The sequence below is a fragment of the Sorghum bicolor genome, chromosome 2, assembly GCF_000003195.3.
Source record: "Sorghum bicolor cultivar BTx623 chromosome 2, Sorghum_bicolor_NCBIv3, whole genome shotgun sequence".
Taxonomy (NCBI): Eukaryota; Viridiplantae; Streptophyta; class Magnoliopsida; order Poales; family Poaceae; genus Sorghum; species Sorghum bicolor.
Genome location: NC_012871.2, coordinates 71,211,631 through 71,227,163, shown reverse-complemented (window position 1 = coordinate 71,227,163; position 15,533 = coordinate 71,211,631). Strand labels below are relative to the sequence as shown.

General features: G+C 49.1%; 1 protein-coding gene across 1 annotated transcript; it reads left to right on the top strand.

Annotated features, from left to right (window-relative positions):
• Positions 5,430-12,517, top strand: LOC8083901 (protein TIME FOR COFFEE). Its single transcript, XM_021454440.1, has 13 exons — positions 5,430-6,334; positions 6,440-6,597; positions 6,692-7,013; positions 7,117-7,516; positions 7,631-7,685; positions 7,865-7,954; positions 8,062-8,317; positions 8,418-8,487; positions 8,573-8,657; positions 8,754-9,182; positions 9,277-11,473; positions 11,553-11,729; positions 11,813-12,517. Exons 1-13 carry the CDS (start codon positions 5,830-5,832, stop codon positions 11,818-11,820), a joined length of 4,752 nt encoding a protein of 1,583 aa, XP_021310115.1. The 5' UTR covers positions 5,430-5,829; the 3' UTR covers positions 11,821-12,517.

Here is a 15,533-nt window from a genome sequence, read left to right as displayed (position 1 = left end):
AGCATTAAATATAAATAAAAAATAACTAATTACACAGTTTACCTGTAATTTGCAAGACAAATTTTTTGAGCCTAATTAGTTTATGATTAGACAATATTTGTTAAATACAAACGAAAGTGCTATAGTGTCCATTTTGTAATTTTTTTAACTAAACAAGGCCTTATTTAGCCATGTTTTCCTAACGAACTACTTCTCAAGCTTTATACTTCATCCACCCCCAAAGACAAAAAATGATTCTAGGTTTTTAGGACAAGCTAAGAGAGATTTTTAAAGATGGTTTGATATTATTTCCCAGAAATAAAATGAGGTGGGACACATTAACTAACCAACGAAAAGAGATTTAATTTAAGATTAATCTCTAAAAAATCAATTCATAGAGTTATCGTAAGTTGAACATTTCTAAATTTGATTGAATTTATATAAAAAGGACACTAAGATTTATGACACCAGATTAGTGTTAGTAGATACACTATTTTCCATAATATTCTCATTCAATGCTATAAATGTTTGTGTTTTTCCCTAAATTTAGCTAAGCTTGAAAAATGATTTAAGATAATCATAAAATTCTAGAAATTTATTTATTCAGAGAGAGAGAGAGACGGAGTAGACATGGGGACATACCTAAAATGCTTTGATCCCTTATATATATTTGAGGCATAATTTTTGTTGGGGGGAGATAAAGACACTCAAGAGAGTGTCTCGTTATCTGATATATAAGGAAAATAAAAGCTAGTACAAAAGATGTGAATACTTGTTTTGGTTAAAAAAGGAATTAGTGCAACGGCTACATCCTACATCCTATATACTACTACATGCTTAGGTAATCAGCGAGGATTCTCCAACCCCAAACAAACAAAATAATCAATCAATCCAAGAAGGGTCCAGGCGCCTTTGGTGGCGTTCAAAAGACCAACCATCCCCGGAGGAAGTCGCCTGCACGTAAGACCATGTAGCCATAAAACAAGTGGATCCCAATATAGAATCGCCCAGGGTGAGCGCATCAAAGGGGTGCTGCTGTCCCTTTTATATATATAAAAAATTTTAAATACGCGGGCACAGATAAAAAAGATAGATAGATGGGTAGCCGATGATGATAGCAACGGCACCCAACCCACACAAAGAAGTAGAAGCTGGTGCGTGCGTGGTGCCTGCCTGCCTGGCCCTCCCTTGCTTTCCCCCTCCCCTCCCCATCACTCCCGCCGCGTTATAAAAAGCGAGCCAGTGTTGCGAAGTGCGCCTGAATGAAGACTAGAGTGTCTCCCGGCCGCCGGTGAAGACGAAGAAGCGTGCGGGTGCCCGGTGGCGGCCAGCGCGGTTGGGCGTTGCGGCGCCGTCCATGGCGAGAGCGTCCGCCGGCCAGCCGGGATCAATCGCGTTCGTGGCGGGTGTGAGTTGAGTGAGTGAGTGACTGGCGTGTGGTGTCTGTTCAAGTCTCCAGGAGCACCAAGGTACGTTGAAGCTGCTCTGGGCTGTCGCCGCCTTTTGGCCCTCCGTCGTGTCTTCGACGTCGGTTGGTGGCCTGTGGCACCGCACCACCGCCGTCGAGCCGCCGGGAGGCAGGCCGCACGCCGCGCGCCGGGTGCTCAGCTCTGCCCTTGCGCCACCGACTGCTGCATGCTGGCTTTTGCCGTTGCCGTTCTGCATCCACAACACCATCTTGACGGCGAAGGGAACCGGCCGGCCGGAGCAGTACCACGGGGAGAGCACAGCAGCGACACCAAGTTCGAGGGTGACCTCATCATCCTCTGCCTTCAGGATCTGCATCACTGCCTTCTGGCTTTCCTTTATCAAAAAAAAAAAGGGGATTTTGGCTTCTGCGCCGTGCATTACTGCATGCTCATGTTCTTGTGGCTTCCTGGCAGTTCAGTTCGACCTCCTGTACTCTCTCTTGCAATTTTCCCGTCTTGCTCCATGTTCCCATTTTTCCCTCCTGTTTTCTGATCCTGATCGTCTACAATGTGGGCTCTACATTCGTCTACGATGTGGAATCTACATTGCCGTCTCTCTCTCACACACACACAATGTGCCGAAAAAGAGGAAATTGACCGTGACAACACCTACCCTACATCAAAGCTGTGTGTTTCCGTAAAATCCTGCAGTCATGGTCGCTCCACAGTCGATAGTCGATGCCACAGAAATCTCTACCGACAAAATTGAACAGGGACGATTCCCGCGAATAAAACAAACGTCTTTTCCCAAGCAGTTACACGCATGTGCCTTGTGATGAGCTGATGACACTAGCACCAGTATAATACTCCTACTACTGTACTGATGACAGTAGATAAATAAATACAAAATTACCGCGCCAGTTTACCTACCCTGACGTGAGCTCAGCTGATCCGGCGATCAACGGAGTCCGCATCCGCACCCTCGATTTATTATTACTAGGTGAATTCCACGCAGCAACGATTTTCTTAAAAATAAATCATTATATATATAACGTTACTATACGGTATTCAGTTTATTATTTATGTATACATATAAATTTGACTTGCATATATTTTATTGTATTAGGTCTAGTAAAAAATTGCTAAGCTAATAGAACAAAAACTAATATTTGGTTACATTATAGAAAAATTAATTGGTGATGAAACAAATAATATATGTACATGACTTGTATGTTAATAGATTAAAGATTTAAAGTATTTCATATGATATAGATGATATGGTCATTTTTTGTAATTAATATGGGATGATATGAACTTAGTGAAGAATGATGTGGACACCTTGCATAAAGAGATAAAATATTTAGTGGGTCTAGTGGAGAATGATGTGGACACCTTGCATGAAGAAAAAATTCATCTAGTGGGGTTTAGCTTTATAAAAGTTATAGATTACAATAATTTATCACATCCAGCAAAAAAAAAAGAAAAAAGATTTCCAGGAGGAGCCTTTTGGTACTCGCACGGCCCCGCGCGCACCCGCAGCGGCCGGTGCCCGATCGCCCTCCGCTTCACCTTTTTGCTCGCCCGCCCGCGCCCCGCCCAGCCCGTACGCTCGAGCCACAGGCTAGACCCGGTGAGCCGGCGATCCGCAGAGGATCCGGTCAGGGACCCGCGAGGCCTACGACCACGTGCCCCCTTGTCAAGATCCGGTGCTCACGTGAGTGGCGTGTGGTCCCGTGCCCGCCCCCACCCCATCCCCCTGCCCCACACGCTTTTCCCACCACCGAACGAACCCGCCCCGCGGCCGGCCCCACCGGCTGGAAGAAAAACAGCAAGGGGATTGACACGAGGGCCGGGCCCCGCGTGTCACTGGCCCCGCCAACAGGGAAAGGCGCCCGGACGAGCCCGGCTTTTTCCCTGCCCTCCTTTTCCATTCTCCGTCCTCCCTCCGCGCCGTGGAGCCAGCTAGAGGGAAAAAAAATAAACAAACCATGGAAAATAATATTTTTTCCGGCTTATCCTCTGGACGGGCCCACCACATCCGCCCTTCCCCCACCCTCTTTTTGGCGGTGGTGGTGGCGGTGCACGACAGCCCATGGTGGACCGCGCCCACGCGTGCCCCGTCACGTGGGGCCCAGGGGACCTCTGTGAACTCACAGTCACAGCTATAGCTAACCGCGCGATTACCAGCTGCAAGCGGCTGCGGTGCAGTGCAGTGCGATCCATCCAGCTCGAGCGGCCGGGCCCACGGGGTCGTATCTGGAGCCCCGGATCTGGCGGGGCGCTGCCGCCGGGCCCGGCGCTGTGAATTTTGACCCGCCTCCGGCCTCCGCCTGCCTACCATACCAAAAGCAGGCGTGCCGGCGTTGATGGGCTGCCATGCCGCGCGCTCGCTTGCCTTTATTGGCGATGCCGGGGGACGGAGACCGGCATCCACACGTGTTCATATCGGCCCAGCGAGGAACCCGTGGCCGTGGGGGGAAGGAAGGCCGGTCGCGGTTAAAAGAGAGAGAGAGAGCGGTGCGGCTATTAATTAACACCAATTTATTTACGGGAAATAATTACTGCCATTGCTTATCGGTGTGAAAAACTATTTGATTCCTTTATTTTTTTTATTTATTCATGAGATTGAGATTTCGCCGCGTGAATGAACGAGTAACTTTTACTCGACCCGGATTGTCACTGTTGTTTAGTTCAAAAAAATTACAAAACAGACACTATAACATTTTCATTTGTATTTAATAAATATTGTTTAAAAATATAATAATTAGACTCAAAATATCTGTTTCACAAATTACAGGTAAACTCTATAATAATAATAATAATAATTATTATTTATATTTAATGTTTTGTGCAATTGTGTCGTAAGATTCGATGTGACGTAAAATCTGAAACTTTTTACAACTTTTTTTAAAAACAAAGGCCTTGTTTACTTCCTCCCAAAACTCAAATTTTTTCAATATTCCCTATCACACGAATCTTTAGACGCATACATGGGGTATTAAATATAGACAAAATTAAAAACTAATTTTACAATTTGTTTATAATTTGCGAGATAAATTTTTTAAACCTAATTAGTTTATGATTGAATAATATTTATAAAATATAAATAAAATGCTACAGTATTTCAATAAAATTTAGTTGAGAAGCTAAATACGACCTAAACAAGACCTTACTTATCATTAATCGTGAGTATTGAAATGGTGACGTCTTCACGATCTCTTTCCTGGCGGACAAGTACATGTATCGCAACTACTCTACAAAATTGACCGGTCTTGCTAATTAAAACCAAAAAAATTTGCAAGGGTAAATAAATACGCACTGCATATTTTATTCGGGGTAGGCGAGTGGAGCGGTGAAGGTTGGTGGCTAGTGGGCTCTCCGCGTGACGTCAGCCGCGCTGCCACGTCGGCGCCCACGAGCAGCACAATAAACAAAAGCGGGGGCAAGGACGCGGGTCCCGCGCGCTCCGTCCCCTCGGCCCCACCGCCACTGTGTGCCTAGAGACTTTCCTTCGCTTTTAACCCACCACCCGCAGCAACCGGTGCGAGGGTTCGCCACGTCAGCACCGTAGAGGGGTAAAACAGCCGCGCAGTGTCCAGATCAGGTCCATTCCGCCCGAGTGGGCCCCGCCAAAAGCGGACAACCCATCTATTTAAAAATCATTTTTCTCATTACTCAGCTGGTTAATAGTTATTTTATAGTATACAATTGAATTAATTGGCTAATGGCGCCTGCTGCCTCGGCCCGTCCCCCACCCACCTCCTACTGCCGGTGGACGCTTAGATTTTTCCCGGCCACCCGAAACCGCCACGTGTCGGTTGCGGCCCATGCTTGAGCCGTAAGGAAGGGGGCAGAGGAAGCGAGGGAGAGATTTTATTCAGCGTGGGGAGTGGGCCCTGTCAGGATCCGACGGTACCGGGGCGCGCCACGGTGGCGCCGCGGAGCCGGTGCCGTCGGATGCGGGATCGCTGGGAGCGCGGATCTGGGCCGTCCGATGCGGACGTGCGCAGCGACAAAAAGAAGATGAGGTGAGGCGGGCGCGGAACCCGACGGGGAGGGAAGCGGCCAGACGACGCCCAGACCAAGAGAGAGATAGAGAGAAGGGGGGGGCAGCGGCACGCAGCCGGAAAGAGAGGCAGGCGTGGTGGAGAAGGGCAGGGCCGGGGCCGAGGCCGAGCCTTGCGCCGCGCAGAGAAGAGAAGAGAAGCGAGGGGGAGCGCCTAGTAGTAGTAGAAGAGCAGAGAGAGGGAGGCAGGGAGGAAGAGCGACGAGAGCCGAGGAGCTCTCCTCCGCCCGCCTAATCCTTGGCCGCCGCTGCTAGATTCGTGAGGATTACCGAGACGCTGTTCCCCGGATCTACGGGGCGGCAGCGGACCTCGTCGGAATCCGGCGAGGCGGCGGTGATTTGCCTGGGATCGGCGCCGCATGTCTCAGATCTGAGATGGACAGGATCCGGGACGGCAGGAGGGGCGGCGTGTCCGTCGGAGGCGGGCCGCCGCCTCCGAGGAGGCGCCTCAGGAGCAACGGCGGAGGGGGTGGCGGCGGGGGGCCCAGGGACTCGCCGCGCTCCGAGCGTCGGCGCGGTGAGCGCCTCATGCTCAACGGCGGCGGTGGCGGTGCCGGCCGCGACGACGGCGACGACACCTCCGACGAGAGCCTCGCCGACGACGACGACGACGCCGAGGAGGAGCTCGCGCCGCGGTACCAGCAGCAGCGGCGGTCGCCGAGCACGGCGCCGCCGCCGCCCTCGCCGCCGCAGCCCGCCGGTGGCCACCACCACAGCAGTAGTAGCAGCGGCGGCGGCGGTGGAGGTTACCACAACCACCACCACGGCCAGCAGCACCAGATGCAGCGGAAGGGCGGCGGCTCCAATCCGAAGAGCCCCATCGTGGTCAAGGCCGTAGACGAAATGATCGGCGTGCCTGTCCCGCGGAAAGCACGCTCCGGTAGGCACCCATACCATCGTCAAAGCGCGGATTTTTTTGGCCTCCCCGGTGGTTTCATCCGCATGGCTGACGATAATCTTGCTTCTGCTCTTGTGCTCTTGGCAGCTTCAACGAAACGCTCTTCGCACGAGTGGCCTGTACCCGGCGGTGGAACCAGTGGAGGCAGCACCGGCGCAGGAGATGGCTCGCAGATCCAGCGGCCTTCGTCACGGCCGATCTCTCCGGCGTCGGCCTCAACTACCGCCCCTGCTCGGAAGAAGCTTGTGCGTTTCTAAGCCCTCCAGCTCTCATCTCCCTTCTCTATTTCCTCAGTTCTCGCTCTTCGCTAATATTTTTCTCTTTGGCTTTGCCTCTCAGAAACCACTCGGCGGTGGGAGCAGCGGTGGTCCAGGGCCAGCGCCGAAGCAGCGACCGTCGCCGTCCCCAGCGCCTTCAACAACCCCGCCACAACCGCCGCCGCCGAAGATTTCCAAGTCGCCATCTTTCATCCAAGAGGAGATCGAGGTTGCCGAGGTGCTGTTCGGGCTCACCAGGCAGTTCCCGTGCCTTCCCCCCAAGCAGGAGAGCAACCACAAGCTCGAGCCCAGAGATGCGCCAGAGGCCAAGTCCGGGAACTCTTCGCCGGCCCCCTCGTCTTCTGGCGCCCGACCGGCCGATTCCACCTCCCTTTCCACTATAGGTGCGTAGCTCTTTCCGTTGGTGGTTTTGCCTTCGTTTTCCCCTCCTTGTTTTGCCAATTTTGTTTTTTCGGGTCTAATCGGCTCTCCTGCTGGATGTTGCAGCGCCAAAGAGGAAGAGACCACGGCTGGTAAAATACGACGAAGATAGCCGTCCGGCGAGCCCAGCGAAGCCAGAGTTGGCGGAGCCGTCCTCAAAGCCGGAGCCACCTCCTGTGGCCAGATCAGAAGCAAAGACGGCAACGTCGGTAGCAGCAGAAAGTGGCACCAGCACCGCCCCTGCGGCTGCCGCCCAGCATGAGACTTCACGGGAGCCAGAGAAGACGGAGGACCGTGGTAGAAACAGAGACTCGGATTTACGGCCAAGCGAATCAGATCGGCGAGATCACAGGCTGGAGAGCCAAGCCGAGCCGCCGGCGCCGGCGCCTTCAGTCAAGCCGGATGCTGAAGCAAAGCCGGTGGGCTCCGAGGCCAGGAACGGCGAAACTACTGCCACGACAAAGATGTGGGCCACTTTGAATTTTATATTATTGATGTTGCGATAGCCATTATTGTTTTTGGATTGTGCCGATCTGATTAGTATATTCACAATTTGTGTGAACGATCTTTTTTTTCCCAGTGAGCTGGCATCGGATGGCGCTCGGCAAGACAAGAAGTTCTCCATTGATCTCATGGTGGGTATATGCTTTCTTGTCTACGTGTTTGTGGTTGAATTGGTCTTGCGGAATTTTGTGGGCAAAGAGTGAAAGCGACAATTTTTGCCGCAATTGCTGCTTGGGGTGTTTTGTTATCTTTTGGCTCCTTTTTCTGACTTTCTTTTGCCTTATCTTTTTATATATTTTTTTGTTTCCAGGCTCCTCCTCCTGGGAAGCTATCTGATGATATAGATGGCTCCTCCGACCCTGATGCAGATAAGAAGGGATTGGATTCTGAGATGGACATGGTGAGGACTTCGGTTTCACCAATTCTTTTGATTGGCATCATCAGCTGGAGCATTGGATATTGGATTCTGATTGTTTTTTTTTAACTTTTCTTTGGGTTTCATTTTAGTTGGGGAGAGGAAATTCAGAAAAGAAAGATGGTGAAAGGACTCGGAGAGGGCTGGATATTGATTTGGAGGACCAGAAGGTCCAAAGAATCCCAGCCGATGAGTTCGTGCCGAAGAAGCTCACACTGCAGTTGGATTTGGAGAAGCCCAGTCTTGGTGATGAAAAATCACCATCAGAGCGACGGCAGCCACAGCCGCAGCCGCAACAATTGCAGCAGCAGAAGCCCTCGAAGGCTGAGATAAAGCATGAGAAATCTGGTAAGTGTTTTGCTGTGTTATTTGTATTTGGTCCTTGTTTTGCCTTTTAGGGAAGATGTTTGTTTCCATTTTTTTATATCTGGATTTTCTTGAGTTGCAGCTATGCCTGCTGTTACACCACCTATGCCTATACCTGTTGGAGGCTGGCTTGGGAATTTCCCACCGTTTGGGTGAGTTCCTTTAGCTGCTGGATTTGTAATGTGCACTCCTGTTCAGTGTGTTGGTTTCTGAAGCTGCCGTTTTGTGTCTTGGCAGTTACCTTAGTCCAGTCCCAGGCCTATCAGCAGCTGGTCTTCATCATCCCATGGACGTGAAGCCAGGGTCTTCTAGTGGATTACAGGTATGTATTCTTGTCTCAGCAACGCTGTGGTTATCTGCATTTTATTCCCCTTGCCCAGCCCCCTCTCTTGAAGTCTTACAGTCTTCTATATTGCAGCATGCTGCATTGCTTCCACCGCCTACACGCTCAAAGAGATGTGCTACACATTGCTACATTGCACAATTTATCCAGCACCAGCAGCGAGTTGCAAAGATGAACTCATTCTGGCCGCCAGCTGCTGCAGCGGCAGCAGCCGCCGCCGCCAATAGATCGGGGCCATTCTTTGGTGCAAGGCCATTCGGCATGGGTGTTGTGCCACCGACAGATGCTGCCTCTATGCTTGTGAACCCAATGCAGGGAAGCTACCCTGTTAGGGCCCACACCCCAATGCAAGAAGCAAAGGCTCCTTCTATTGCTACATCACCATTCCAGGGGAGTCTCTCGAAGGATAAAGCACTAGGCAATGCTGCTGGTGCTGAATCAAGCCAGAGGAAACAACCACCTGCTCATGAAACACAGCAGTCCACTCCCATGCCAAACATGCTGGTACGTGCATGCTGGAAATCTTACTATCCTTTCTTGGTAATTGATAATTTCAGTTGGATTTTTTTTCTTACAAGATGTTTCCTCCCTTTTGCAGCAAGCCCCAGCATTCATCTTTCCATTCAATCAGCAACATGCTATGGTGGCAGCTGCAAATGCTGCCAATCGAGCAGGGGATGCAAAATCATCTGGAGCAAGCAATGCAATGCCGCAATCTGCCAGTGCTCACACTTCGGCAGCAAACCCTGGTGCCGCGGCCATGAACCTGAGCTTTGCCAACTTGCAGCCGGCTGATGCCCAGTTCTTGGCAATCTTACAGAATGGATACCCATTCCAGGTTGCTGCCCATCCTGGGGGCCCAACATATCGAGGCATGGCACCGCCAGGCCCAGCTGTTCCATTCTTCAATGGGCATGTTTACTCCTCTCCCATGATGCACCCATCACAGCAGCAAGGCGCGCAACCACAAAGTCATCAGAAGACCCAAATGCCAAACTTGCCCAGTTCATCACAGAAGCATCAGCCACAACAGTCCCAAGGGCTATTGGGATATGCACCAAATACTAATGCAGGAGCAGCAGCTGCTGCTGCTGCTAATAATTCACAGAACTATTCAAGTGGCAATCAGCGCCCTGTCCTGCTACCTGGCCTTACGCACCGACAGGAGAGCGACAAAACTGGACAAGATGGTCCATCGAGTGATGACAAGCCATCACACTCTCAGAAGAGTGGGTATGAACACAATTTTGCCGTTCCAGTCCATCTACCGAATTTTGCAATGATGCCAGCTGCTCAACCTGCTGGCAGTCAGAGTGAGAAGAAGTTAAGTGATCACCATCACCAGCAGCAGCAGCAGCAGCCACAAGTCAGTCGAGGCCAGAGTGTGAGGATTGATCTTGCATCTTCTCAACCTTTTGTGATGCCTTTTGGCTCCATTGGTCCTCCTGGATCTGCCCCAACTGGTCTTGACTTTTCAGCATTGGCGCAGAACCATGCAGTTTTCCAGAGCCATCAAGAAGCAGCACGGCATGGTTATCCTCAACTTAATTTTGCTGCAGCTCAATCTATGCAATCCACGCAGCACAAGCCCCAGCATGGAGAAACAAAATCTGTTGCTGGGGATTCATCCTCGACACCCATTGCTGGAGACAGTGAGAGAAAGAAATCAACTTCTACCAAGTATCCCGGTGATTCACAGCAGCATTCACTGTCCTTCACCAGGTCAGAAAGCAAGAATTATGTGCCTCCTTTCCTTAGTGGCAGCACAAACGAAAGTTCGTCCCGCACCCTGAGCCTTATTGGAACAGAATCTTCAAATGCATTTATGGGAAGCAAACCCACAAATTCCAACACCCCTGCCTCTACACCAGCTGCAGCTTCGCCCAGCATTTCTCAGCAGCAGCAGCAACACCAGCATTTCCTTCAGATGCAAGTGCAACAGAAGCATCAACAGCATCAGCAGCTGATTCAGCACCACCATCTGAATCGGCCCAGATCTGCTGCACCAAGTACGCAAAATAGTGCAGGTCGGTACCCAGACGGTCTGAACATGGCAAGTTTTCAGAATCTGATGTACCCATCTAGTGCTGCTCAAGGGGGAGTTCAATCCCCCCAGTTGAAGGCATCCTCAGGGAGAGGGGCACCTTCATCTACTGCTACGACTCCCCCTGCTGCCCCACCCTCTAATTTGATTGTGATGAAGAACAGTGGTCTCCACCAGCAACAAGCAAAAGTTCCTATGCAGGCTCTCTCCACTCCTGGTCACCAACCCCAGAGTTCTTTAAGCATGAGTTCATCAAAGATGGGGCCTTCTGTGACTAACCTTTCTACTGGAGGGGATCTATCTCGATCTTCGAATGCCCCTGTTGCTTCTGGTTCACCATCCAATTCGGTCTCCAAAAGTACTGGAGGCAGCCCACCTGCCACAGGAAATGCAAAGGGTGTTCAGCAGCCTGGCCAGTTGCCATCACCGCAGCAGCAGTCAGCCAAGAACTCTGCTTCAACGTCTGGCTCCAAGTCCACTGCTACGAATCATTTCAGTATGGCTATGCCATCTATCCTTGGCCAACAGCCTAATGCATCACCTGGTTCTAATCCGGGGAGCAAGCAGCAGTCACATATGCCGCCATCATCAATGAAACAGCCGCCGTTCCTGCAAGGCCATTTCTTCATATCCAACAACTATGCTCCTCAGGCTCCAGGAGCAGGTGGTGCTGCCGCCCTAGGCCTCTACCCGAAGCGACCAGGTGACAAGACGCAGCAGCAGGCACCACACACACAGAATGCCTTGTCAGGTTTGTTTGCAATCCCTTCCCTCCTGTGTTTCTGTTTCAGTTTCTGTTGTGACCCCTGCTGACCCAGGAACTCTTGCAGCTGCCGCCGGCAATAACATGAAAGCGCTTCATCCTTCATCTGGTGGATTTATGCATCTTGCAGCGGCAACCCAGTCTGCAGGTGGCATGCCACACACCCACATGTCCGCGGCACAATTGACTTTTGGAACAATGCCGATGCCTTTAAAACCCTCAAGTGACCAGAAGCCTGCTGCTGGTAATTGACTTGCTACTGAATAAGTTTAATCAGACAGTAAAGTTCTTTTAGCTTACAGAATAAGTTGCCTTGTTTTTTATCAGGAAAATAAACAGTCCAGACGACCATGCATCGGAGTGGTAATCTGCATCGGCAAGCTAACTGCTTATTCAGGGGAAGCGCAAATGGCAGCCACACCTCTCCGGTTCTTTAGAAGAGAAGCAATCACAGCAACAGCGGCAGCTCGAAGAACCCGCTTGGCTGCTGTGGTGATCAGGAAGGAAGGCCGCTGCGCACCAGTTCCATCGGAGCAGAAGCCTTGCTAACCTAAAAGAGTATTCGGATTTTGGAATGGTTGATGGGAGTGATACTTTTGTGTAGTTTGGCTGGTTGTCCTCCCATGGGTTAAAGGCCGGAGGAGGTGCATAGAATCTGTCTCTTAGCCCGTTTTTTATGCATGGATGGATGTCCAAAGCTGGTTTCTCTGTCTCCATCTTTCATGTAGCTTTGCTTTTTTTTTTTTTTTGGTTCTCAGCTTTAACTGGAGGAGGAAAGATTCAATTAGAATGCAGATCAGGTAACTTTGTTATGCAGTTGGTGCTCCCATTATACATTGTCTGTCGATACACTCTGCTTGGATTGTTTTAGCAGCTAGAAGAGGAGCAAAATATCTATCCCAAGTAGAATAGGATCCAGCCATGATTGGGGTGGTGGTGAGCATGGAGTGACCTGCTTCTGGGTTTGTTGTTGTAAGTAGCTTTGGGGGAAAGGAAATGAATGAATGAAAGTGACTAATTATGGATGCTGTACCTCTGGTCTGGTCTGGCCTGTGTGTGATGACAGATTATTTGCCTCTCTCTGTGATGACTGTGCAGCCCTCATCCAAATGGGGGGGAGCAGTGCATGTGGGAGTCTAGCAGCACCAGCAGCATCTGTTTCGATTTCTGTGGATGGGCAAGGCGCCGTGCTCTCCATATCATATCATAGGGATAGAAAAGATATGTATTGAAGCTGTAGGTGAACACACGTGCCTGTGCCCATCGCCGTTCGACGTGCAAGGTTGAAAAGTATCTTGGAGCACCATCAAGCAACAGGCAAGTTTTGTTTGGTGTTGACACTTTCCCTGTCCCAAGTGGGCACGGGCCGTGGGCTGCTCTTAGGGTTGTGCACCGTATAATCTGTGATCCTGCTGAATTTTCAGCGTCTCCATCCTTCCTTGTCCAGATCCAGTGCTCACTCGCCAGCGGCCAGCTTGGGTTTGGGTGGTGGCGACATGTGACTGAATTCGCTGCTGCATCATCGATCGTTGTCCAACACAGGTCAGGCCAGGCCAGCGTGTAGAGAAGCTGCTTTTACTACCTGGCGAGCAAGCAAGATAGAGAGAGCTGGCCCCGTCTGCACTCATGGCCAGGGAAGGGCAGGTCGGTCATCGCGAAATCTTGTAAGCGGACAGGCATTGGCCCGGTGGTCCTTGTCCATCGCCGAGATAATTGCCGTGAAATGGATTGGGATTGGAAGGCCGGCAGCGTTTCTTGGTTGGTCCCTTTTAGCAGGCGTGCGTGCGTGTAAAATGGGGGCGTCGCGAGGAGCTGGAGCTGCTGCACCACGTCACCGTGAGGATGTGGCTGATGTGCCTCCTCCTTGTCGCTGTCGACGCCGTGGAATGAGGATGGACGTTCCTTCCCTGCAAGTTACTACTACAGATTCTGCCCAACGTCGACGTGCGCCCGCTAATCATCGTCGGTTTGGCTTTTGGCACCAGCTGTGGACTCGGAGAAAACAAGTCGTTTTCATCTCGTGAACGCAGAAAACAGAGGCCCTGTAGCCTGTGGTCAAAGCTTTCAGTTAACCTTCCACTCGTGGTCTCGTGCAGTTTTCCGCCGTCAGGGGTCTGTTTCGGATGATTAGGCTGTGACGACCTCTTCTGCTTCGGTGTATCCTCTTCACAGTTTCCGTGTGAAGTTCGTCATGCTGACTGGTTTCCTTGGTGGCCCCTTGCCGCTCCGGCACTGGGTCCGCCGTTTTAGTTGGAGCAACCAGCACATGTTTTCAGCCGGTGACTCGGGCTTCCTGCTCGTCAAGGCCAAGGTTTTCAGCAAGGACAAGTTTCTCTAGCTCTAGCTCATCAAAAGCACGTGTATGTATGATATAATCTACCATGACCGTAGTCCCGAACACAGTGTGGTCAAAACTATGAGCTTGCCGAGTAGAAATGAAAAAACAAAATCGTATTTTCAATGGAAAAAAAAATGATTTCTCTCGATCATGTGCCTTTTTCTCTCATATCATCCACCTATCATATATCTTCTATCTTGGTTCTAATGTAGGCATATAGTTTCTTATGTAAGAAACCAATTCGTTCTAACCCTTCTTTCTTAATTCTAATGCTCTATCATAATTTTGTTTAGTTGACACTCCCATAGAAATCAATTTGGGCGTTTAAATTTAGAGGCTAAAGTTTAGAGGTGTCACATCGGATGTTACATAGAGTGTCACATGGGGTGTCCGGACAGTAATAATAAAACAAACTATAGAAGTCCTCAGTAATCGCGAGACAAATTTATCTGTCATTAGTATATATTTACTGTAGCAACATATTATCAAATCATGCACTAATTATATTTAAAAAATCATCTCGCAAATTAATAACAATCTGTGCAGTTAGTTATTTTTTTTAGTTTATATTTAATACTCCATGTACGTATCTAAACTTATTGAGGCTAACCTTTAGGGGACGAACTAAACAAGGCCGGCAAGTCTCACAAGATAATACTTCCTCTATCCCAAAAGACTCCTCACTTTCAAAATTAAAAAATTTGTCTCCCAAAGAAGATAATTTATGGACAACTAATGTTGGAAAGTTTTGGTGACTTGGTCACTCAAGATGGCCATCGTTGCTCCATCATGGAGACGTGGAGTACATTATGCTCGGAGTTGTACACCGTTGCAAGTTGCAGAACATTTTTATTGTTTCTTTTCCTTTCCGTGAATCAGGTAGGTACCGATGTTTGTACAGAGTAGGCAGACGTATTAAAGTATTGCAGTACTACCGTATCATTCCTAACTCTTTCTTTAATAACAGCCCACTTTAATCCTTTAGTAATTACTGTAGTAACAACCCACTTAATCGTTGATCTCTGGTTTGTATTGGCAAATAAGTAATGAACATCGTCTCCTTTTCTTTTTGTAACGGTTTATATAGTCAATATCTTAGCATGCGCACAATCGTTGTTCCGCGAGTGTACATGTTCCCGATTTAAAAACAATTACCTTTCTACGTTATAAAATGACACACACAAGTTCTGTTCATATACCACGTTTATGTTGTGGGAGCATGGCTTATGTAACACCCTAGGTGTCAAGCATGCACTTAGCCTCAACAAAGCCATGCATAAGCATTCCATCAAGCATAAGCATCATGAGCATGACACTCTTGAGCAAAGTATGATTTTATGTGCTTCATTTCATGTGTTTTAAATATGATAAAAATATGATACTTGCTTCTAAAATTGTGAAAAATTCAAATTAGGTTGCTTTATGTGTAAGAAGAATTTAGAATATTTTTGTGCAATTTTTGGAGCTATGGAATTTGAGAAATGGAATTTATACAAAAATCTCCAAAAGGTATTTATTTAAAACCTAGAACTGAGTTTTAACTTGTGATTCAAATTCTGTTTGGAATTTGGTCTTGCTTGTTAAAACAAAGTTGTAGAGTTTTTATTTTGGAGCAACTTTGCTTTTGGGTGAAAATGGTGAAAATGATTTGAAAATAGTCAAAATGCTGTTGGAAGAGGATTTGAGAAAAGAATTTTAAAAAAAAAAAAA